Below are 25,422 nucleotides of genomic sequence, written 5' to 3' on the forward strand. Positions count from 1 at the left end.
TAATTGTTTAATCTTCAAACCTTTCCATGATCATCTTTGGTATTTTTCATTTCCGCTCTTCTCTCCAAGTCAGACTCCAGCCTCCTGATCTTCTTCTGCAGATTCTCGATAGTTGGCCCCTTCCCATCTGGTTCTGGTTGAGTCTAATCAGTAAGTACAGAGAGGAAGATTTTCATGGCACCTCACTTTTCTCTGACAGTGTACATACATCTGTACAGAGTGTTCCATTCCCTGCTTGATTCAATGAGAAAAGCGAGGCGCCAACACTGGAAAGGTTAGGGTCGCACCACATGGTGTCATGTTAAAGGTGCTCGTGTATGAGTTAGAGAGAGAGCGAGAGAGAGAGAAAGAGATAACTAAAGAGAGAGATTTAGCTGAAGTCCTGAGAAAAGTCAATCCAGCTTTAAACAATTACATGCTAGGTGGTACCAGTCCACAAGAACACCTGAACAAATAAATCAACTCTGATATCCACTGGAGGAATTTATCTTATATCCTAGAAGAATGTGAGACTCCATTCTTGATGCATTCCTCGATTTTTTTTTTTTTTAATTTGCTATGGAAGAGCCTCGTAGGGTTTGCATGTCTTGCATTTCCATCTTTTATCCTATTTCAAGGTCATAATGTCAATGGAGTCATGGGGCTGTTGTTGAGCATATCACTCTACAGCACTTTGAATTACCTTGTGCCTGAATGGTGCAATATAAATCAACGTGTCTTGTCTTACAGCTTATGTTAACATAACAGCAGCAACAACACGAAGCTCCTGATCAGGGCGTTACAACACCTCTAACAGATGATAACCTGAAGAGCCCTGCTGAGCCTCTTGATTTGTTGCTTGAGCTCCTGGATTTCCTGCTCCCTCTCCTCCCTCTCAGCCTGCAGGCGTCTCTGGGTTTTGTGACTCCTCTGGAGATCCTGGCTTAAGCAGTCCACCTCCTCTTTCAGGCTGTTCTCTCGACCTCTGGCTGCCTTGACAGACTCCTTTGCAGTTTGAAGGTCTTCATTAAGTTCTTGCATCTGCACCTTTGGAGAAGAGAGATTTAAAGTCTTTTCTGATTTAAAATACATATCGGTTGATATTCTATATTTTCTTATTGACAATAAACTCCATGAAAAGTCATCTGCTGTGATGCAATAGGCCTTTAAATGCAGCCTCTGAAGGATGCGGCCCCTGAATTGAGACAGAGCTTATGTGTGTGTGTGTGTGAATCATCATGGAAAAATGTGGCCCTGGAGACACCAGCTGTAGCAGGAACAGTGGTGGTTTTGAGGACTTTGACAGGTATTTATATGTCTGTCTGTGTGTGGACAGATTTTGTGAGAGCGACAGCATCACAACCTGCCAGATACAGTCATGAAATTTTACAGGTAGTGTAGTTGAGATCAAATTGAAGTTCGAAGATGGGTGTGACAGGCGTCCCTGCTGGAGTTATCCCATCACAAGATTGTCTCTACTTTTGTGTAATCTGAATTATTTTACAAAGCTTTCTTTATTTATCTGCTCATCAGCGATTTATAAATGTCAGTAATGAAATATAACACACAATGAGTATGTTCTGATGATAGGGGTTCTCACCTTTAGGTCTTTGGTGTGCTTGTCAATCAACATCTGTACATTGAGACTCTCCTCTTTTTGTGCAGCACTGGCTATGACCTGCTGCTCTGCGGCTGATGTCATCTCTGCCCGCAGCTCCAGCAGAGCCTTACTGAGAGCCTGGGAAAACAGGGAGAAAAGAGATGTCGGTTATAATAAATATGATGAGTGCAGCAGCCAGACCTTAGTTAATGCATCATCATCCATTTCATTTTATAAACTATGATCTCTCTCTCACTCTCATTCCTAGTATAAACATGATTTCCTGTATGTGGTGAACAAGTACAGAACTTGGCTGTAGTATCCAGATCAACTTACTTGTTACTTGTCATGAAACTAAGAAGCCAAAAAAAACAATATTCATACACTTCATTCAAGCTTCACTACCAGGATACAGTATTCTGGAAATCATCCAGATCAGGCTGCCAGTCAATTACACAGGCAACACAGAGAGAAACACTCATTTGTATGAAGACGTACAGCACTCCACTGTCCACCTGGCACTCACATCTTTGTAAAGGGATAAAACAGAAGCTCTCAGGGGAAACATGGCAAAAAGAGACCACATGTCCTCATTTCCGCAGAAATGAATCTCAATACTTTCACAAGGCAACAGGACTGACCGTTTTTATACTGCTCAATAAAAAGTACAAGAACAAGTACACTTAAATGGTAAAGAACAACCTTGAGCTGTTTCTCTTTCTGGGCAAGTTGTGTTTTGAGTCGTTCCACCAGGTTTTTCATTGTGTTGCTGGGGGAGCGGATGTTGGCCGCCTTCTGAGCCTCCAGCTCAGTTCGGAGGTAGTTCATCTCCTTCTCCATCTGGGCCATCTGGCTCCTCTGATCCTCAGTCTCACTTGTCAGAGCCTGTACCTGGGCAGCATGATGCTCCTTCAGCCTGCAACAAATCCCCTCTGTCTGTTAGACTGTTTTATGACATCCAGATTTTCTTGACTAAAATTATTATAAATTTAAAATACTTTTGATGCTTCCTTTATATCTGACCTGGGAGTAGGACATTATTTTTCTAACTTCCCAGGTCATTACTGCTGACTCTATACAGTGGGGATGCAGCTCAAAATGTGATCGCCTGATCTTGCTCTTGTGATCTGTAGCTAATGTGGTATGCAGAGTGTAGTCATGAGTAGCATAACTATGCACACATTGCATTACACATCTGCTCATTCAATCAGCAAGAGTTACATGTCATAAATGTCTCGTTCAGTGCTCAGTTTGACACAGACAGACCAGTATTGGTTCCAAGTGGTGAAATATTTACACTAAGTATAAACATCTTGGTAATTTCAGGTCCCATTTCTGTCAAGGCCAGGCTGTTAAGTCATTTTTATGACATGTAAGACAATATCTCTTCCAAACAGGGAGGTATTCCTTGCACGCAGCTTTATTCTACACGGTCGGCAGGTCTTAACGACGCACAGAGTGATAGTTCTGTCTCACAGGGCAATTAAGCCTTATTATCCATTTGTTTTGATGTAAGTAGGGTGATTTTTCTTCCAGAAAAGCAGATTCAACCTGGTAGGTTACAAAAAGCTCTGACCAAAATAAATACTACTACTAAATACTACTACATACATGTCTATTTCTTTTTTGCCTAAATAAATTATGACCAATAAGCAGTGAGCTACAGGAAGACACCTGATCTCTGCTGTGATAGAAGGTAAAACTGCTGATATGTACTGAGTTGCCACTTCATTGTGTACACTGAGCTATCCAGATAAACCTAATGTAATTTAATACTATTTTTGTGTGATAATAATAATGTGTGATAATAAAAATAATAATTAATTTGAGGATTTTCAGTCAGGATTTAGAGACAGCACTGGTGAAAGCGTCAAATGACTTTTCTAATCAGACAAAGGACTTGTCTCTGTACTTGTCTTATTAGATCTCCACGCTGCATTTACCACCAGTGACCATCACATCCTATTACAGAGACTGGAACATTTAATTGGCATTAAAGGAACCGCACTAAGCTGGTTTAAGTCCCATTTACCAGATGGATATCAGTTTGTGCATGTTAACGATGAAACACCTTCTAGTTATGCTGCTATAGGCCTTAGCATCAAGCTCCTCTCTCCTCTTCTTCCCCTCCATCTTTGCGGATTTATATCCCATTAATACGTGTTTCTAAGCTTCTTCTCTGTTTCTTGTAGTTCTGTTTTCTCTCCTCCTGTCGCTCTCTGCAGGCATTTTTACCATTATATTATTATTAGTCTCTTTTAAATGCTGATTATAGTCTCTGTAAACAATATCATAAAGGAGATTCGGTGATGATTTGGTAATATATAGATAAAAGTGACTTGATTTGACTTGTTCACTCCCATTCATGTCATTGGGTGTGTTCTCATAAAGCTGAAATGCCAATGCCCCAATGCCCCACTGAAATCTTATTAACTTTAAACCCCTTAATATCCAGTTCCTTGAGCATCCCCTCAAGTAGCTTTAAGGTTGCTATAATCATCTTATTCCACACTGCCTGACATCATTTACTTGTTCTGTCTCATCATTGAAGCTGTACGGTCTTGAAAGACACTGCACGGCATTTCAATTTTATGTTACTGTACTCACTCACAACAGCTAAGATAAAGTAAACATGAAGGATTAGGATAAAGATTCTGCTTTAATGTAATCATCACGGTTGACCACTGGGTCAAGCTCAGAAAAAGCCTCAGAGTTAATCACTTTGACATCTCATCGGCGTGTTGCTTAGCCTGTGTTTCCATAGTGGTCCTCTGTCGCTCCAGCTCAGCCGTGGTCAGCTTCAGCTTCTCTGTTGCAGAGGAGAGTGAGAAGTCCTGCTCAGCCACCATCTGCTCTAACTCAGCCAGGCGCTCCAGATGCTTGGAGGTTGGCACCCTGATAGCGGGCTTCTTCATCAGTTCCTGGGCAAAGAAAGGAGAGAGCATTGAACAAAACACTTCAGGCCACTTCAAACAAAGCACAACTCGAAGTTTCAAATATTGCTTAAAGAATCAGTAACATCTTCTAAACTATGTGAATCTGAAAATGGGATATTTTCCTTTGAAACACTGGCTGACTACGTGTGAAATGTTTGATATCAGACAGTATCCTTAGAAATACGATATGGGATTAAAGTGTATTCAAAGGAGACATCTCTTGATGAAACATACTTGCTCCAGTTTTGTTGTAAGCCTTACAGAGTATTAGAGGAGGTGTTTCAGTCATGTTTTTCAGAAGTTCATCTCACGTATGTGACAGAACAGACACATGTCTATTCTAAACAATCCAGCTGTCGTCACAGGCCACAGAGTGCTCATGTTTTACTTGCACTATATGTGCATAAATGGAGCCCAGAGCATATTTTCTTACATATCATGTGGAACTGTATTGATTGTGTGTTGGGCTCTGAGTGTTGACAAAAAGTGGGAGACCCACAGACATGGGGTTACCCCAAACAGTCAGTTGTTCAGGCAGAAGAAAAAAAACAGTTCACAAAGAGACATGAATACATGCATACCATTGCTGTCTGTTTGAATCGGTCCAAGGAGGTGTCCGTGTGCAAGTCCAGCCTCTGATGCAGTGTTCTTAGCTCCTCCTGATGTCTCTTTATCATCTCCTCTTGATCCTGGGATCAACAAGGTGTAGTTAAAATGAAATAGAGAAATACTTTGGATATAATAATTTAAATTCTTCTTTAGCCCAAGTGTTACACTTAAGTATCATTTTGAGTTACTCATATTTTACTTCAGAATTTGAATTTTACGTTACTTTAAACAGCTACTCCACTACATACTATTTCATGGAAATATGGTACTTTTTTATTTTACCTAAATAACATATGCTAACTTTATAAGAATAAAGATGAAACCTCCCCTTAGAAAAAAGTCTAGTTGGGGTCACTTGTAACTTTTCAAACTTCTCACATGGTTTAATTTAAATAATTGTACAAACGTTAAAACGGAACACATTTGTAGAGAAATAAATAAATAAAAATCTCAGCACATCATATTATTATTAAGTGCTGAGATTCTGGTCTTCTACCCACATTTTTTAAACCCCAACTCCAACAGACCCTGCAACTTATGACCAATACAGTGTTACTCACAGATAAACAAATGCCTTTTAAAGATCACACAGGAATAATATCAGTGTTGTTCAATCATTTCACGTCCAGTATTTCTCCTTGTGTTACCTGTCGGGCTTGAGCCAACTGGTTCTGGTATTTCTTTAGCACGTCTTCTTTTTTGTCAAGTCGACCCTGGAGGTCTTTGATGGTCTGGTGAGCGACCTTGAGGGCAGGCTGACTGTCTGACTGGCCCTCTTCATGCTTGGCAAGGTCAGCTAGCAGGCGCTCTCTGTTGGCAGCAGCTGGGAGCCGAAGACGCAGCTCATTTATCACTTTATCCCTGGATACAATGTTCTGCTCTGCCTTCCACAGAGCTGCTTCCTTTTCTTTCAACTTCTACATGTGAAGGAGAATTCAAACAATGTACTGTCTGTTTGATTTAAAGGGAATGCATATGAAGAGGGATGCAATACTGTACCTCATCCAAACTTTTGCAGGTGGCCTGTGTGTCCAAGATGGTGCGGACATGCTCTCTGATTTTACCCAAAGCAAACTCTAATTGATGAGCGAGAGGGAGACTTGGGTCCGGTAGGGAGCCTGTGCCTTCCTTAAACTGAAAACAATCAAAAATATAGTCATCGGCAGGGAAACATGTTTCAGAAACATACATGTAATATATAACTTTTTGTACATTTAACAGAGCTGGACAGGTCTGTCCCTGAATAATCATGTTTAACTTGCTGTTAACTTGAGCTATGTCATCGTCAACAGCTGTAAACAATAGTTTACCTTTTTCACACTGCTCAGAATTTCACTCTGATGCTTCTCATACTGGTCCAGTTGGCGTTCCAGCTCTACCTCTCGCTGATCCCAAGCAAGCTGGCGTTCTTCTTGAAGCTTGACAAGATAAAAAGAAGGGCATGGACATGGACCTTGAATTCTTCCCAACACACCTCTGTACGGTAGCTAAAATTGTGAGGTATTCATGATTTCACTTCTCTACTTTGCCGCAACAATCTTTTTGTGCATAACCCTGATGTGTTTGTCAGTTGTTTGTCTACTCATTATAAATACAATGACACACAAATCTGTAAATCTGTGTCTGCACATTATCAAATTTGTGAATGTGTGTAAAGGTAGTTGCAGCTGCATTTTTCTCTCACTGTGTTTTGCTGCACAATATCCTCCTCCAGTGAGCGGATGGTTCGCTCCTGCTCCTCCACAAGGTTCTTCAGGAACCTGATCTCCTCCTTCTGGACCACCAGTTCCCTGCCTTTCCTCAGCTCCTGCAGGCGAGCTTCTTCCATCTTCTTATGCCACTCAATGACCTGTTTGAATGTTATTAGTTATGGGCAAGATGTGTTATCACAAGGCCAACAGTGTGATATTCTACCATTTTAAGCAGTTATGATTAAATATTTATCTGTCAATCAACCAGAAGCTACAGAAGAGATATAGCATCCTTTGATAAATATTTGTTCCTATTCCTGCAACAATTTCCCTCTCTGACCTTCTGGGCCCCTTTCACATCCTTTAGTGTTGAGATGAGCTCCTCCAGCCCTCGAAGCCTCAGGTCCAGCTCGTCAGCCCTGCCTTCTGCTCTCCTCTTCTCCTTCTCTGCCTTCATCCTCTCTTCCTGGGCTTTTGCTCTGTCCTCCTGGAGGCTAACCATAGTCAGAGAGAACTTCTCCTGCTGGGGAAGTGGCAGCGCTCCGGCAAACTGCCTACGTAGTGACTGTATGGTCTGTCGTAGGTGCTTGGAGCAATTTCTGCCCTCCTGGCGGGCGAGGAACAGAGTACGCTCGCTGGCATCCAGCCGCTGTTCAGTACGCAGCTTGTAGGCCTCCAGCTGTTGGATATGAGAGGCGGCGGCCTCCAGCTTGGCCAAAGCAGCTGATTCACTGAGCTGCAGAGCCACAATATGCTGGTGGAGCTTCGCAATGAGGGCCTTCTCATCAGACTGTGACTGAGGGAGAGAGATGACACTGAAGACAAAGGCTTCAAACTATTTAACACAACTCACTGATGATGATGATGACTGCCTGCTACACAAGCAGGTTTGTATGCGTTTTGATTCATGAAGTTAAATATACTTTTTACCACTTAAATATTGAGAGGCAGAGATATTATATTATAAAAATATTATTAGCATGATTTTAGATACATTTTTGTCTATAGAATACTAATACTATGGCAAAACTATATTTCTTTCCATATACTTCTTTGCATATTTTGACCAAGCTGAAAGCAAACGCCTGAAAAGTCTTGTGAATCAGTCTAAAGTACTACTCAACTACTCAAGTTGAAATCCCATTTACTTTAATTATGAATCTAAGGTTGTACATCATGCAGTCAGCCTCATAAACTCACTGTCGTCTTTAAATGTGCTTCAAAGATACATTTGACCTGACTTATAAAAGATTCTTACTTGAAAGGCAACAGTGTGCTAAACAGGAAAAGCTGATGACCTTCCAAGGTTCAAAAAGTCAAGAAAATATTAAAATACAACACCCAGTTACCTGGTAGTCCAGTATTTGTCTCCTCAAAGCTTCAACTTCCTTCTCTTTGGACTGTTGTCTGGCCTGCAGAGCAGACACCTGCATTACGGCCACATCAGACACCTCTTGAAGCCTGTACAAGAAAAACATTTTATGTTCTTTACATAAACTTTTTAAACAGTAAAGGATGCCTAATACCTGTATTGCTAGCATTATAGCAGTGCAAAGGAGAGCAAAGGAATGCTGACACATAACAGAGAGGCGTTTCAGTATCTAACTGAATAGCTGATACAAATACCAAAACAAATGGCCATTAATATTGAAAGGTAACTTCAAATTTACATGTTCAAATTATGTTGAATTGTTGGCACGTAAAACTTTGAAACATTTAAAGTAGAAAAGTGCTAGTTTAGTTTCTGGTGAATTTCGAATTTCGTTTAGTTTAACATATGAACATATATTGGATTAACATACACATGATTTAAAAAAATGTATTTACCTTAATTGCACTGTTAAATGAGAAATAATTAGCAGTGATGAGCCATATGAAAGTTTTATTAACAGATTCATTTTAGTACACTACTGTTACCTTAAATATATAATATTATAAATAAATAAATATATAATTTATTTTCAAAGTTACTCGAGGACTGAAACTGCATGTATATTTCATGATAAGAATCTTAATGATCTGGGGACTGCACATTGTCAAACTTACTTAGACACCTCAATGCGAAGCTCAGCCTCAGCTTTCTCGAGCTCTGTAATCCTGGCTCTGTCGGCGTCGCTCACAGCTTTGCTGATGCTGTCCGACAGCTCATCTCTCAGCTCCCGCTCCACCCTCTGGGCCTCTACATTCATCTTGGTCAACTAAGGAAAAACAGAGGTACTACTGCTTGATAAGATTCTTCAAATGGGAGACTTGAAAATGTCCTTAACTGGTATGAATTTGGCACACACTGACAAACATTTAAAAAAGTCACGTAGCTGTGTGGTATTGCTGTTTTTAGGGGTCATGAACCAAAATGTTGAGATAGTCAGATAAAAAAAACCTGTATTGCATAAAACAGGGTTTTTCATTTGCACAATCGAGAAGAATGTTCTTCTTTATGTAAGATTGTACATCTGCCAGGTGACCTCAGCTTTACATCTAGCACAATCTATTAAAACAATCACTTTGACACCCTGAGCAACAACTCCTGTCATAAGTGTGTGACAGAATAAAACCCATCTGTCATTTTCCTTGGCCTCTTACCTCTGCAAACTTGGACTCCAGTTCTAAGTTGCGCTCTTCCACTTGCCGGAGGGAATTTCTCATGTGTTCATACATTTTGTGGGCATGCTCAGCTCTCTGCCTTTCATTCAGCTCCTTCATCTCTAGAGTCGTGATTCGTCTGGCAGCAGATACCATCTCGTTGTTGGCCAATGCCTTGTCTGCCTTATCCATGCCATTTTCACCTCCTGATATTAAGGAAAAACATAATTTAAATGTGGGACCCACAAACTCAGATGAGTTAAATCAGTATTGTACTGCATCAAAGCAAATAAAAACCTATTCATAGTCTAAATTAAATCCTGCTGATGCAGCCCACGCTTACAGTCTTGTTGTAGTTCTGGCTGACATTCGCACTAGATACGATGACATTTACTGACCATACTTACTGATAAAACAGACATGTGCTGATACCTAAATTGTCTGTGATAATCATCCACTGTATTACAACACTGCATGTATCTAGGATCCTAGAGAAACCTGTGCTCTAGGCTGTGTCTAGTGGTGTCACCACATCCCCATAAATCATATGTTGATAAGGATAAAGACCAGAACGACGTTTCCTGTAATGGCCTAGTTGATCTGTGTAAGCTGTGTTCATATGCAGTTTGAGGAGATGTACCCCTTCTCTCTGTGAATCACAACATGTTGTAGTCCTTTTTTTTAATACTTTTGGCATCATAAAAACACATAACAGAATCTACTGGCCATCAGTTTACAGCGTTCATCATTTACCAACTGAGCCGCTGTTCTCCCAAGCCTGCTCTAAAGTATTCAGTTTCTCCTTTGTGATCTCCAGTTCTTTTTTCATGGAAGAGATTTGCTCCTGGAGAGACTCATTCTCGCGCTGAGACAGAAAAAAAAGAAGACAGAAATATATTACAGTCAGTCAACTGTAAACAGGCAAAAAATAATGGTGAGTATATTGAAGCCAGTTAATGCTTTAATACCTCCAAGTGTTCAAGGTTGGTTGTTCTTTGTATGAGACGGCTGTCCCTCTGCAGCGTGTCTCTGTATTTGACTGTGAGCTCTGTGTACTGTTTGTTAGCCTTCTCCAGGTCTGATGAGGGCACACTGTCATCCAAGGCCTTTTGCAGTGCTGCTATCTTATATGCAGCCATTTCCTAGAGAAAGCAGAGGCAGTGCCATTAAATGGGGATTGTATGCCGATGCTAAAATGCAACTTTTATTTGTGATTTTTAGAAGGACATTACGTGATTTGACAACTGGAGTGTTACTCTCATATTCTGGCCAATGCTTCCTACAATAGCTACAGTATTCACTTTTGGTTGGAGTCAAAAACAAGCCATGAAAATGATTTCTGCTGCACTTTGTGAAAAGAGTTGGAGTTGGAGGGAGGCTTGTGCTCTTCCTCCCAGTCAGAGTCATTCTAACTGGAGACTGCATTCCCAAAATTTCTACATCCAAGGTGGTGACTAAAATGTCATCATCACCAATAGTTATAATGGCCATGATATCTAGTATAAGTATGAGAATATGCATGAGAATAAGATCCAAGTTGACAAATATGTGAATTTCCACACAACAGAAGTCCTTCTTGTTCTCTATGCTGCTGGTTCGTATTCCAACACTGGTCAATCTTTCCACCCCTAAAAGGTTATGTCACTATTTTTCCAGATAAGTGTAAAGTAGAAAACTTTCAGTTGATTGTGAGGCATCTGTTTTTTTTTTCCAGCTCAAGTTAATTAAGAAAAAACAACATCAACTTTCGTTTTACACATTATCTTAGGATAAAGCTTTTTACTCTGGAAAACAGATATTAGAATTTGTTTTGTTATGAGTTTTGAAGGAATTAGATTCTCTGTACCTTGTATCTCTGCAGGTATCCTATTCTCTGGGTGACAGAAGCCTGCATGTGGCTGCTCTCGTCCCTTAGTTTGCTGTTCTCCTTGCGGAGGTGCTGTTCCTGCTCCAGCAGAGTGGTGTAGCGCCGTGTCAGTTTCTTCTCATTAACCTTCAGCACCGTCATCTTGCGCAATACTTCGCTCAAGTGTCTTTTGATTTCTTGTGGGTCCTTCTGAAGGGTGTCTAGCAGCTCCTGATGGATGAAATACATGGATGCTTCAATAAAAAGGTTTGATCCTTCATGACATTTTGTGGGAAAACTCACTACAGGGTAAGATAAGAAAAGTGACGCAATGCAGTTTATCTGTTACGGCTTCTTAAAAGGCTTTTAAAAAGCATGTGTAGACACATAAGATTACATCAGCATGCTAACCAGCTAACCCAAGACTGTCATGTAATGACACTGCAGTAAGTCAGTGCAGTGTCCTCGCTGCCTCATGTTCAGGATGAGAGGATGAGGAAGCAGGGCTGCTCAGAGGGCATATTCTAACCTCTTGTGTTGAAAACACAACAATGGCTGAAGCTCTTGTGACCATTATTACTACCAACACCACCATCACCCATCTTGACAAGAAATCATGTTCGACTCCAGAGAAAACTGACATATGGCACCTTTAACTGCATGTCGAGTGTATGGCCTGTTCCCCTAATGTGTGCTTCACATTCATCCAGTTAAAGAATAACCTCAGACAGACCATTTTAAAGCATTGGTGTGTGTGTGTGTGTGTGTGTGTGTGTGTGTGTGTGTGCATGCGTGTGGGGGTGAATGAAAGTGCTCCTGAATGCAGTTCATCTTGCAGCGTTTAAGTGCCATTAACATTTTAAAAATGTATTTGTCTGACTTACGTTGAACTCTTGGATTTTAACAGCATCCACCTGCTTTTGCTCCTCTAGCTTGTCCTTCACATCTGTAAATGTTGCTTTCTCCTTCTGCCACTCAGCCTTCTCACTAAGCAATAAAAACACACAAAAAAGATTTTCAAACTTTGAACTTCAGGTCGCAACCCAAATGTAACTTGTGAGAAACTTTCTTATTAACTCACCTTAGGTATTCTTTATAGAGGAGACCCTGCTGGTGGCTGATAACTGCAAACTTCTCTTTGTATTCCTCTAGTGTTCCTACAAGTTTCTTGCTTTGCTCCCCCTTGTTTTTGAGCTCCTAATTAATTTAATTAAAATAAATGTTTAATTGATATTTGAAAAATAAAGATGATTTATAGGTATTTCCATCCAGGTCTTGAAGAGACAGTGACACTGACCTGAAGAAGTCGGATAGTGTACTCATTCAGGGAACTGATGACCTCAGTGCTACTGTGCCCCAGGCCCTCTGGAAGGGTCAGAGGTCGGAGGACAACTCCACTGTTGCCTGACTTTCTGAGCAGCTCCACTTCAGCTTCCAGCTGGCTCACCTGACAAGCACAGATGAAGGGAATCACAAGTACAGCCTGGCAGGCACAATGTTTTTCTTAATACCAACTTCAGTCTCACTAAAAATGTCATTTGCGCATCAAAATATTCACTTCTGGTTACAGGTGCTTATTCAGAATAAATTTTAATAAGAGGACAGCATCAATCCAAACTACTGAGCATGAGTCATTGTCACGATGACTTGCAGTTTGCAGGGAGAATATGATCGGGTGGCTATCATGAAAATACCAGTGTCATTCAAATAAAGTTAACATGAAATATAAACCCAATTGAAATAAAACATATGACACTACCTTAGAGCACAATGAACCAGACAAGCAAATGAAAAAGTAAAAGACCAGAGAAAAGATACTTTTGTAAGACACACTGTGATATAACAGAATAAAACTGGAGAAATTGAGGGAAGGTTCTGCTATATGATATATATGATATGTACACTTTTCCCTTCTAAGAACAAACTTTGGGTGGCTGTGCTATGAAGAACACAGTTTCTATTAAACATGACTTCTCATTTATGTTGTGTCAGTTTAAATATTGAAACTGAATGTAAGTTGAAAAGTTGGGACACAAGTTTGTTTATCTCTTGTTTTATGAGACCAAAGCGAGAGATGTAAAAACAGAGGAGATTGATTCAACAAAGAAATGGTGCAGTCATGTTAGTAATTACTCTCAGAGAGAGAATTTCAGGTATTGCCACTGTCTCTATAAATCATCATTATGTAAATTAGTAATGAATGTGGTCAACTACTTTCATGTGAGATATTTATGCTGTTGAAGTGGAAAACAGAGTTGCGACACACAGTTGTAAACATTCGGATTTGGCCTTGTATAACCAGCTGTTTGACTGTGAACAACTTGACAAATCATATTTAAATGTGTAGCCATAAAAACCTGATGCAGTTACCAACATTGCTTTGTTTTCTTGCCGAAGGAAGGAAAATAGCAAAAAAAACCCACAGAATTAGACAGAAAAGTTAATGTATCACAATAAAACAACAGCATTATTTCTTTATCTTGACATGATACAATCTGGATGTACCTTTTCTTTTGCTCTGGCCAGCTGGCTGAAGCTGCCTGTTGCTTCCTCGCGTGCTGATTTCAGTTCCTGCCTTAGTTCTTCGTTTCTCCCCACCAGCTGATGTATTTGGGACTTGAGGTGCAGTGCTGACTCAGACTGCCCACTCATGTTGTTCACATCTATCGCCTAAGGACAGTTGAAATGCCATGAAAACAAACCTCAAAATAATGGATGATAAATAGATACAGCCTGTCAAATAGAAAAGATCCATTTGAAGTGCTGCCTCTAAGTCAGTGTAACAGGTCCACCACGATCATACTCACTTTCTAGATTTAACATTTACTAGCACTTGTTGTACATAAAAATAAATGTACATTGTTTTTGTTCAAAACACTGCTGACAGCAAATATCACATTAATACTGTACCACATGCCAGACCTAGGGTTTTGACAGAGCCGAACAAATATCTTCCTTACTGTTGGATTATCTTGCTCTCACCGTTTTTCTGGTTTACCACATTTGTTGTTTATTAAGTTGCTATGTGACAAGCCATCTGCTTCATCTACTGACAAAAAACATTGAAATACCTGGATGGGGAGTGTGCCCATTGTTTTCAGCATAGCAAATCTATTTGTGAAAGTACTATAAAGGTGTAAACTGAAACAGTGGGAAACATCGTAGAAAACTCTGAACAAAAAAATCAAGAGATCACATTTTGCATCATGATATGCAGATTCGGATTACATCAGAGCTGATCCGCGCATCCAAGGCTCTACCAAATACAAATATATAAATGAAGACACAAATATAAACTCTATGACATCATATAAATAGGAACTATGAAACATTACATTTAGGTTTCAACATTTACACCTGTCAATCTGGAATTATTTTAATGACATCTGTAACGTTAATGTAATTAAGAAGTAATCTTACTATAAAATATGATGCCATCTAAAACTACCACTAACTACTAATATCTAATGCTGCAACTGCTGCATCTGCTACTATTGCGACTACTGTTCACCTTAATAACTAATCTCCCTCAGGAAAAGTAAATTTTCAGTTTTATTTTAAATTGCATTAAAATGCAGTTAAGTTACATGCATTTCAATTATGTTTGAGTTATTGTTTTGTTTGTAGATTAAGGCAAATCTCCTTCCTTCAGATGACAGTGTTCTCCTTGCATAAGCTGCCCTACCTACCAATATTAAGGCCCTGCTCTGCAGCATTATGCCCCACATAGAGAGTGATAGAGCAAAAATATGGCAAAATCAAGACCTGTACCAAACTCTGAACAACTAAAAGATAAGATTCTGAGGATTGAGCTGATCAAAACCTGTTACTAGTTATAGCAAAAAAACACACTGTGGCAATAAATTACACTTTAGCCTCTTGTGGAAAAAAAAAAACAAATCAAAATTTAACATCAGATTTGGTGCATGGGAGATACTTACATTAGTCAACCTTTCCAGGTTGGCAATATTGATGGCACCATGAGATGGAGTGGCCTCTTGGTTAATCCTCATGGCTTGGAGGACGTCTTTGAGTGCAGCCTCCAGGTCTTGTTTCACTTTTGTCAGCTCTTGCACTGTAAGTTCACACACGAAGGAACAATTTCAGGGAAGCTGTAGCCACTGGAGTATTTAATTCAGTCTAATTTATGCAAAAAAACATCACAATAATGATCTCCTCTGTGCACATTCTCTGTTTTTTAACCATCATCAGACCAAAAAAAAAAATCTGCTCATGGAACAGACTCAACTTTCAAAATGTCCCTGTAAAATCCAGATAGACAGCACATCTGTACTTACATTTAACTTGAAACTGGGTCTTGTGAAGTCCCAGCTCTCTCTCCTTTTTGCTGAGTTCTTCTTCTAGGTACTCATTCTGCAAATACAAGTTACATCATTGAACAGATTACAATGACAATGTTAAAACAACAGGTCGGATTTAGATATCTACCAAAAATACTCCTAATGACATGCTGTACTTTGAGGTAAATCAACATGTTTCACAATAATAAAAAAATCTGATGGGGCTGGTGTACTGTCTGATTCATTTATTGTCCAAGTCATTGTTTGTTTGTTTATCAATCAAGATGCTCTATCTTTTATCCCTTCTAGCAGGTGCCCTGTCTTTTAAACCATTGATTGTATGCAACATTTTTATTTTTTGAGTCTGTTGAATCCAATGATACAGTGGTATATACCATGTGATGTAAGTTCAGCACAAATCCATGTAACCGTTTCATTTCATAGTATCCTACTGACTAAACTACTGACTATTGACACATTACATCAGTTGTTCCACACCCCAAAGGGTGTGTCATGCACCTGTACTTGAGACAGGAGAAAAGTAGACCTGACCATGCCCTAGCTGAACTCCACTTTTTGATGTTTGAATGAGAGATTTTTTTCTTTTTTGTTTTGACAACAACACATAGTTGCCCAGCAATCAAACCACCTAATGATCAGATTAAATGAAACAATAAACACAAAAAGTGTATCACTGGTTATAAAACTGCAATCCATTGTGCTGTGGACAGCAATTGCAATTAGCTCTGTGGCTTTATCAGAAAATTGCTCTTCTTTAAAAACAGTTGGACTTGCTTCAAGTTGAGATGTGAGAAATAACATCATTAGCCAGGAGCTTACCTTGCGTCTGATCTCTCCATCTGCATAAGTGCTGCTTTGTTTTAGTGACATTGTTCTGCCTGGTCTTATGTCTTCCACCAGAAGCAAGCTTGATTGTGGGATACCTGCAGAAACACTTGATTGTTACTAAGATTTCAGAAGCAGCACAGTCCGTTAAACACCTTTAAAATGGTAAAAAAAATAAAAAAAATAAAAAAATAAAAAGATTTTCGGTCAGTAATTCAAAAAAGGCTAACCTCACTCCCTGTAAACAGCTTTCAAAGGAACAATGTTTCTTGAAAAAACGGTTGCTGTTAATTTCTTTTAAAGGCACCATATTTTACACTTTTTCTGTATTTAAAAAAAAACTTTGATATCCATAAGGTAATATATTTGTGGTTTTAAGAACCAAAAACCATTTCAATGTAGTTTTACATGTCATCTCTTAAGCTTTTCTCTAGAGCGCTAGTAACAACATGTCAGTGAGCCAATCAGAAGAGAGGCTCAGGGCCTGCTCAGAGGGCAGTAACTGCTTTGTTGTGACATCACAAAGTTGCAGAAGTCCTGACGGCTCATTTTAAGGCTCAGTTTCTGAATACAGGCTGTGTGTATTTCTTTGTGTACTGAGCACTTCGATACTTTCACAGTATTACTATAGAAACTAGACCTGCTTTATAATCAAAAAAGGCATTGTAATCTCACTTTCTACAATATGGGACCTTTAAATTAATCATCAATGCATTGCAGCACCAAAAACAAAACCAAAAATATCTTCATTATTAGATATGAAACTGAATTTGAAACATAATGCTCTTTAGTAATTTGGGGGAACCAATACAGCACATGGCAGGCATATGCCAAACAATAGTACAGATGAGTATAGGTTGAGAAAACAAGTGGGATTCTTTGTACAAAGGAGTAACAGGCATTATCTCCTGACGCTCAGACAAAATGAGAAATAACGTTATGAGTTACAAATTTTGTTGTTCAACTCTTGCCCTAATCAGGCTAAATGAGGCCAATATTTAAAGGTTTGAACACACAAAAAAGACATCATGTTATCTATCAAAGTTTTACTTCATATCACTTTATATCACTGTCAAACAGACAGATGAAACACTGTGTTGAATTTCATGGCAAAGAATGTTACTACAATGATGGTGTTATTTAATCCTGTGATTTGTGCATCACCTCTTTCCTTCACCATGCTTCTGATTTGTTTCTTGAGGTCCAGTCTTTCCTCCTCAAGCCGTTCAATCTAGACAAAAAAAAAAAAGAATCAAGCAGTGAGATGAGAGGATATCTGAAAAGGTAGTGGTTTTAAATGCTGCGGTTATTACCACTGACATCCATCTTTACCTCTTTGGTGAGGACTTGGTTTTCTGCTTTGTACTGACGTTGCCTGAGATCTTTGGCTCGCCTGAATTCTGTCAGATCCACTTCCTGCTTTGGTTCTAGACCTTTGGTTTCATGAAAAAGACCCAAATAAACAAAAGATATAAACATATAGAGATAAACATAAAATCAATTTATCCGCCATTAGTGAGTTAATGTTGAAAGATGGGAACAATAATTTTTTTTAAAAAGCTGACCTAATTTTTCTCTGAAATCCTCGTTTTCGTCCATAAGGTCATTAATTCTCAACTCGAGCTGGTTTATTTCTTTGGTCATGGCCTCTGCCTCACAATCTCTCACTTTAATTTGATTTTTACACTCTTTGATCTCCGCAATGGCAGCTTCCAGACCATAAGTGCCCTGTAATACAAAAGACAGAGCAGTGGTTACTCGTCCATCAAAAAGCATGTCTTGTCTCACTTTCTTTATTTCCTTGTTTTCTAATTCATACGCTTCTTGGGAAAATCAGGATGTTATTAGACATGGTGAAAGACAAACACTTAGCTTGTAGACCCAAAAAGCATGTTGATCACACCATAGTCACATAGTCATTTCAATGTCTCTGTTAAAAGTGAGTATGGACAGGGAAAAACCCCATAGGCCTTACTTCTGGGAATTTAAGTCTCAAGTAATTCGATTTGGATTAAAATAATCTTTGATGTAAGCCAAGGGGAGCGGCAGGACATGTGTAGACTTACAGACTCGTATTGGCTCAAGCGATTTGAAGCCTCAATGAGTGCTTTGTCTTTTTCCTCAGCATGAGCTTCTGCAAGCTTTGCAGCCTGCTCCGCTTCTACTGTTCTGGTCTCTGCAGCTTCCAACTTAGACTTCAGTTCTTCCATCTTTCTCTGCTGTGTGGTTAATGGCAGGTCTTGAACAAGAAAAAGAAATAATTTCAGTTTGTTTTTTTTTGTTTTTGCATAGCGTTTAGCCCTTTTTCACATCACATTTTCTGAGCTATTGGTAATCTAAAAACACTGATTTTTATTTCTACAGCTTTAAAGAAGATGGGACCACCGCCAAGTCCTCATCCAACAATGACAAAATTTGTCTCTGTTCATGTGCCTACAATTAGACTAGAATCACTCCCTCACGGTGATATAGCTCCAGGACTCAGTCAAGCTGTAGAAAATATGGTCACAATCTCCCCTTTATTCCTGATTTAGAGCATCTATCTATCCATCCACCCATCCACCCATCCATCCATCCATCCATCCATCTATCAGTACTTGTATTAAGTGTGTTGAGTTATGGTCAAAAGTGTGCTTGTGAGGTCACAGTGATCTTGAACTCTGACCTTTGCCTACCAACATCTTACTAGGTCATCTTTGTATACATTTGTAAATATCATTACCATGAGAATGGGACAGATGGATGAAAGGACATATCTGAGGACAGATACACATTATCTTACATCCAAGTTTTTGTCTGACCAAATCCATAAAGTATAGATTTTATGTTTAATACAAAACAGAGAAAAGCAGAAAGAAGCTGAAACCACAGAATGTTTGGTATTTGATTTCCAGGGCCAATTAAACTCTAAAGGCCCTTACAAATGATCGGAGTTGTGTTTATTTTTGTTAATTAGATTTTTTTTTTCCCCCATCAGCTGTGTGAAAAATTTAACTTTCACCATAACTACTCACAGCACCACTGCTACAAATGTTTACCGTCCACAATTAAAGGAAAGGCTGATTGAAGCGTGTTGTATTATTAGGAACTCAGATAATGGGTGTTATGATCATTTTAAATAGAACACTTAATGACCTCATCACAGCTGGTTTTGGTATGAAGGTGTTCAGTTAGGAATATTAAGTAAGGATCTACCCACCTCTGTCTTTCTTCGTGGATGTCTTTAGCTCCTCAATGAGTAGGGTGTGCTTCTCCATTTCCCCTGTGTACTGCTCCACCTGCTCACTCAGCATCTTGATTTGATTATCTCTGTCTTGAACGGCCTTTAGGGCATTCACCAAAGTGATGAGAATTTATGTGTGAGTACAGCTGTAGCACACTGAGTTATTGGTGCTTTCATCATTAAGGAAATTTATGAAATGGAAACAGTTGTGGCACTGGGGATTAGAGGCACATGACAGATGAAACTTACAGCACAGAGTTCATATATGACCTGGCCCAAGGCAGCGGAAGGAAATATATAATATGACAAGGCAGAAGAGAAAGCAGACAGCAGGGAAAATGATAGACAGATGGAAGAACAGTCAGAATTCCCCTGCTCCAAAGGGCGCAAATAAAGGCATTTGCAGACATTAACCTTCTACATTGTAATTAGGATTTTCCTTCCTGCATATTTAAGTATGCAAGGTCTAGATTAATAATGGGACAAACCTGCTGCAAGGCAATAATGTTGCTTTTGTCCAAGTCCAGTTGGGCTGAACGTAGTTTTTCCCTCAGATCACGGATCATCTGCTGGTACACCAGAATTTCATCATCCTTCCCAGAGAGCACTCTCTGTATGTGAGGAAAAGGAGGGTTTAAGAGTGTCCACAAAGAGCCTCAGTGATGATGGTAAAGATGCATAATTGCGAAGCTAAGGCACATTAAAACTAGAATCACCGCTTCATGTTTATATGCTTCTGCCAACCAGTCAAGTTGAAATATGGTCACAATCTCCTCTTCTGTGTCTGAGTTAGAGTGCTGAGTAATGGCCAGAAGTGATTTTGGAGAAAATTAAGATGTCACAGTGAAATTGACCTTTGACGATGTGGATACAAATTGCCATCACATCATTTATGTATCAAAAATATCAAAACTGATTTTTTAATTTTTAATTTTTTTTTTTATTTCAAATGGGTAAAAATGCATTGATTTGCTAAGCCATCCCTGTCCCATTCTTTCTTTCTCTTAACACATTGACAAAGAACCAATTTGTCATAGTCGGACCAATAAACCAATAAAGTTTTTACTGTTCCTGCCCCTGTCTGTCTTTATACTGGCTCTCTCTGTGTGCCTGTCATTCAGGGTGCCATGAATGTGTGCTGCGTGCATGTACCAAAACTGGGCCGATCACAACATGTAAACAACCCTCACCGACACAGGTCAGGAACATTTTTTGTTTTATACAACCTGAAGCAATACAGCTGTATATACAGTGTGGTCCAAGAGTCTGAGACCACTTTCTCAATGGAAAATGTGTTATAGTTTACTGTGTAACTGTGATGTTTGATACTGCACGCAAACATGCAGAGATTTAAAAGTAGAAATTATTAGAATGCCAGTTCCCAAATTAACAGCAATGTGCTGAATGTTTTATACCTATTTGTTTCTGCTTTACTCTGTGACACACTGCCTGTATCTAACCTTGACCTTTTTTCTAGTTTGGTTTTGGACGTCAATAGAATTAAAAGACATTTCTACTTGATACAACCAGTGCTTGCTTACACTGTGAATGAAGATGATGTAACAGCTTTAAGGGACATCACTCAATAGAGAAAATCACCCAGATTTTCCCCTCCCAGGGGCTTTTTGTTAGACGGGAACTACATTTAGACCCTGGTTCCTTCAGTTGAAAGGTTAAAAGGTCTCTGTGTTCTCTGTGATCACACAGGGTTATAAGGTGAAATATTTAGGTCCGTGGGCTTCTTTCTAAATCCTTATCTCCTTCATTACACACATATCTTTTACATACACCTGGCTAAAGAGAAAAGGCATTTAATTTATACCTACCTTCCACTCCTCTACTTTGGCATTGACTGCTGCCATTATTGGGTCATCCTCTTGAGTCATGCTATGAATCTTATCTGTTAACTCCCTGACCTGCACATCAAACACACACACAAAGGCGAGATTCAGTATCCTACACACAATGTAATCATGCTAACAGAAAAACAGGCCATAGCAGTGATGACAATGATAATGACAATGATAACTGACTTCATGCATGTGATAACCTTGTAGTGATACAGTAAACAGTGTCATGTAATTCTTCTCAGCATAAAACTAACCCAACACAGAATAAAACACAGAGTTCATTGAGGAAGTTCTTTACTTGCAGCTTTGCATGATCCCTCTCCCTCCTGAGCTGGTCCATAATGGAGTCAGTCTGCTGTACAACAATCTTCATCTTGTTGTACTCATCTGTCATCTTCTCCATCTCCTTCACAGACTCCTCCAGACTTTTCTGCATCTGCTCATTCTGTGTCTTCAGGTACAAGCTTTCATCCTCAGCTCGCTAATGGACACAAAATATTATGATACACTTGATTTGTAGATGCATGCCTTTGCATCCTATAAATCACAGGTACAAAGAGCGGTTAACAGAAGCAGATGACAGCCAGAAAAAAATAAAAATAAAAATCAGCAGTAAGAAATTAGATTATTAAGTGCAAACAACACTTATCTTGGATGTTTCTGGCACTACAAAGGTTCTATATGTCTCAAAGACTTAAGTGTAGTACTATTGCCAGGCTTGCTTTGTTCACCAGAGAGTATAGTAGAGAAACACATTTCCAAGTACCTGAAGGTCTTCCAAGCACTGGTAAAGCTGGCGGTTGGCCAAGTTGAGCTTCCTCTGGATCTCAGCATTCTCGTCTCTGGACGGGCCCGGCTCCTTCTGGTCCAGCTCCCCACGATAGAAGTCCACATCCTGCTTGAGCTGTTCGTTCTGTCGTGGTACAGGAAGGACGGAATTATTGTCAGAGAAGAGGCTAGACCGAATAACCGAACCGAATATAGACACACAACTGATTTGTCTTATGTTTAGATCTGAAACGACTGGGACTGTCTAGGACTGCTCATTTGACAAAACAAGTACTTTTGAAGATGTCATCTTCGCCTCTGGGAATTTTTATGAGCATTTTACTGTAACTGTTTAATAATTATTTGTTGCAGCCCTACATATGTTCACCCTATTAAATAATACCCAAGTTAATATTCATCAATGTCCAAATGCTGGTGAAACAGTAAAAATACTTTTTCTACGCCAAGTTCGCCAACATGGATCACCTACAACACAGGCCAATAGCCTCAGTGACAATAGTGAAATATCTCACTTGTGCAAAATTTGGATTTCTTGGAATCTTTAAAACGTATATTTTACTACATATTTCAAATGTATTCTACTACTATGAAATCTACTGTGTCACTTTTAACTGGAAAATCGGGAAACTACACTCAACTACACATTTATTTGTACATATAGTACATTTAATGTATGCACACTGGTATAGAACAAAATACAGTCTACAGCATATAACTGTACCTCTGATTTATTTGTATCTTGTTCCTACCTCCCTCTCTGTTCAGTAGCTTATCTATTTTACAGACTTTACCTTATCTCATCTGACACGGTCATGCTTTCAACCTCTCTGACAGCTGTGGCAAAATAACATGATAACAATTCTATAGCAGCAATACATGTACAGTGAGTGACCATCTGTACAGAATTTAAAAAAATGTGTACTCCTTGGACTGACTTACTTCTACCTTTTTACAACTACATAAACTATCGAAATCATACTTATATTGAATAACTGAAACCTAATTTTACTGAACTGCACTACCTGTATTTCTTACCTTCTCCTTAAGCTTTTTTATCTAGGGCAATGGAATAGAAAGAGATGAAAAGAGATTATGATTTTTGAGGAAGCATTCATATGAGCAAATGATGGCAGAGCACATGAGACTACATAAAGTGAGAATAGATGGGTTACATTCTGTACTGAGTGAGGATGTAAAGATTGCTTCATAATGCTTTATAATCTGTGTGATGTGGTGCCAGCTGCTACATACCTCTCTTTTCAGCTTCTTGACCTCATCCTCAGCCTTCTCTGCCCGCACAGCCAGCTAGGAAAACAGAACAGGGAGTACAAAATACATAAACACTGCAAAAATGTTGCCACACTAGATGCACACTTATCATCTCTTACATTTGCACTACGCAATAGCTTTGCTCCAGTGTATGAACCTAAGTATTAATAAGTGGAAAGTGACTGACAGTAGACAATGTCTAATACAATTAGTGTAACTAGAGATTATTAGTCAAGAATTTAAATATCCCATACTAATAAACATCTAAATTTAACAAAATGTTTGTTTTTGAAGGACTTTTTTTAACTTCTTTGTGAAATAATTTGTTAATACTTAAGAATATCAAAATATAATTATATGCAGTTCAATAAATCCCACTGGTACATTCTCGTTCCACAAATAACACTGAAATATAAGGAAAATCTCTTCAATAGCATGTACTTAAAAGGACATATCAGTACAGTGTCAACACAGTGAGTGCAAACTTATGAACCGACAACTATAGGTCATCCAAGGACTCAATACTGGATCCAAAGTCCTATGCTATCCATGGGAACTATGGGTAACTTGCTCATACCTCCTCATTGGTCTTCTTATCCTTGCCCATTTCTTTCTTTAACTGGGTCAACTCCTTCTCCCTTTGCTCCAGCTGGGTCTCGAGCTGCCGAATCTCATCTCTCAGAAAGCGGGTGTCTGGCCCAGTGCCGGAGTGCTGAGCCGTGTGGACCGGAAACAAGACATACAAACATCCAAACAACCCCCACCAAGATACCTCTTAGTCTCCGATCACCTCCATCTGTTTACAACACTAATATATGCATATGGTGTCATTTTCACATTCTTAAACAAGGATTAACTTTCTCTTTACAAAGCAAATTGTAGAATTGTTGAATTGTGCAAATTCTGATTATATACAAACCTTAAAAAATAATCAAGTTGAAACTACATGTAATGGTTGTGAGCATGCAAGGAATTAGCTGTAATCTTCTTATGTGCTGTCTTTCAGTCACTGCAACCAATCCCTTTGTAGCCAGGGTTGCGCTGTATGACTGGCTAAGAGATTTGTTACTGTTGCCTGTAGTAAAGCAGAATGAAACCTGTTTTCTAGTTGCACACATATGCTGAAAATCGTTACCTTGCGCTCTTGTTCCAGCCTTGACACCTTGGCAAGGAGTTCCTTCTCTACAGTACAGAAGTCATAATCAGTGTTGTTTGTTAGCAAAACTTAAACATATAAAACATTTCGACTACTTAACTTTATCTGTGCACTAACCAGTTTTAGCATGCTGTGCTCCAACATCTTCAAGGAAGTTGTGGCAAACAGTAAGTTCCCGTTCCTTAATCTAACAGGCAGAGGGAGAGAAGACAATTGGGTCAAACTTATTTTATTTTCTTGCAATATTTCAAGCAGACCATGCCTCCAAAATTGCTTCTATAATAAAAAGTGTATACTAAATTTTCTTGCTTTGTTAAATACATTACATTATATGCAAGAAGGGCTGTGGATAAATGTGCATGGTAGAGAATCAGGATATAGAAATAACAAGAATGAAAACCTTGAGCATGGCCTGAAACACTCTGAGGACGTGAGTAATGCTCTCAGGAGTTTTATCCTGCACCTGCCAGTCTTCAGCCTGCACCGAAAAAGTAGTTCAACATTAAAAAACAAATGTAGAGTCAATAAACCTCGTAATAGTAACAATATTTTGCTAGGAGAGCCTAGCCCAAAACTCTGTCTGTCAAATCTGTCATTTTTCCATGGACTCATCAAAGGTCAGATGACAGACAGCACACACACTGAACATCTGCATTAAGTTCAAGGAGGGCTTTATGCAGATGCAAAACTGCTGGGTGAAATTTTCTGGGCAACAGTGATCACGGAGGGAGGGCACAGTCAAAG

The 25,422-nt window shown here is 39.2% G+C and overlaps 1 protein-coding gene across 2 annotated transcripts in view; it reads right to left on the reverse strand.

Moving 5' to 3' along the window:
• The window catches only part of cep290 (centrosomal protein 290), a 33,971-nt gene that overhangs the window by 7,562 nt on the left and 987 nt on the right, over positions 1 to 25,422 (reverse strand). For both annotated transcript variants that reach the window (XM_071457176.1, XM_071457166.1), the window contains 39 exons: positions 25,079 to 25,156; positions 24,796 to 24,865; positions 24,658 to 24,704; positions 24,100 to 24,234; positions 23,505 to 23,558; positions 23,289 to 23,309; positions 22,231 to 22,377; positions 21,763 to 21,945; positions 21,441 to 21,530; positions 20,103 to 20,225; positions 19,591 to 19,714; positions 18,458 to 18,630; positions 17,957 to 18,119; positions 17,724 to 17,824; positions 17,556 to 17,622; positions 16,386 to 16,489; positions 15,543 to 15,618; positions 15,186 to 15,319; positions 13,750 to 13,914; positions 12,542 to 12,691; positions 12,326 to 12,441; positions 12,129 to 12,231; positions 11,245 to 11,475; positions 10,367 to 10,540; positions 10,152 to 10,263; positions 9,399 to 9,604; positions 8,862 to 9,013; positions 8,165 to 8,276; positions 7,156 to 7,611; positions 6,809 to 6,973; positions 6,435 to 6,542; positions 6,124 to 6,258; positions 5,772 to 6,041; positions 5,097 to 5,204; positions 4,301 to 4,500; positions 2,282 to 2,495; positions 1,580 to 1,717; positions 805 to 1,026; positions 21 to 143 (listed from right to left, as the gene is read on the reverse strand). In XM_071457176.1, coding sequence (XP_071313277.1) covers positions 21 to 143; positions 805 to 1,026; positions 1,580 to 1,717; positions 2,282 to 2,495; positions 4,301 to 4,500; positions 5,097 to 5,204; positions 5,772 to 6,041; positions 6,124 to 6,258; positions 6,435 to 6,542; positions 6,809 to 6,973; positions 7,156 to 7,611; positions 8,165 to 8,276; positions 8,862 to 9,013; positions 9,399 to 9,604; positions 10,152 to 10,263; positions 10,367 to 10,540; positions 11,245 to 11,475; positions 12,129 to 12,231; positions 12,326 to 12,441; positions 12,542 to 12,691; positions 13,750 to 13,914; positions 15,186 to 15,319; positions 15,543 to 15,618; positions 16,386 to 16,489; positions 17,556 to 17,622; positions 17,724 to 17,824; positions 17,957 to 18,119; positions 18,458 to 18,630; positions 19,591 to 19,714; positions 20,103 to 20,225; positions 21,441 to 21,530; positions 21,763 to 21,945; positions 22,231 to 22,377; positions 23,289 to 23,309; positions 23,505 to 23,558; positions 24,100 to 24,234; positions 24,658 to 24,704; positions 24,796 to 24,865; positions 25,079 to 25,156 — 5,550 coding nt within the window. The remainder of the gene's footprint in view (positions 1 to 20; positions 144 to 804; positions 1,027 to 1,579; positions 1,718 to 2,281; positions 2,496 to 4,300; positions 4,501 to 5,096; positions 5,205 to 5,771; positions 6,042 to 6,123; positions 6,259 to 6,434; positions 6,543 to 6,808; positions 6,974 to 7,155; positions 7,612 to 8,164; positions 8,277 to 8,861; positions 9,014 to 9,398; positions 9,605 to 10,151; positions 10,264 to 10,366; positions 10,541 to 11,244; positions 11,476 to 12,128; positions 12,232 to 12,325; positions 12,442 to 12,541; positions 12,692 to 13,749; positions 13,915 to 15,185; positions 15,320 to 15,542; positions 15,619 to 16,385; positions 16,490 to 17,555; positions 17,623 to 17,723; positions 17,825 to 17,956; positions 18,120 to 18,457; positions 18,631 to 19,590; positions 19,715 to 20,102; positions 20,226 to 21,440; positions 21,531 to 21,762; positions 21,946 to 22,230; positions 22,378 to 23,288; positions 23,310 to 23,504; positions 23,559 to 24,099; positions 24,235 to 24,657; positions 24,705 to 24,795; positions 24,866 to 25,078; positions 25,157 to 25,422) is intronic.

Source organism: Trachinotus anak, unplaced genomic scaffold (genome assembly GCF_046630095.1).
Source record: "Trachinotus anak isolate AG129_WGS33_773 ecotype Australia unplaced genomic scaffold, CSIRO_AGI_Tana_v1 ptg000002l, whole genome shotgun sequence".
Taxonomy (NCBI): domain Eukaryota; kingdom Metazoa; phylum Chordata; class Actinopteri; order Carangiformes; family Carangidae; genus Trachinotus; species Trachinotus anak.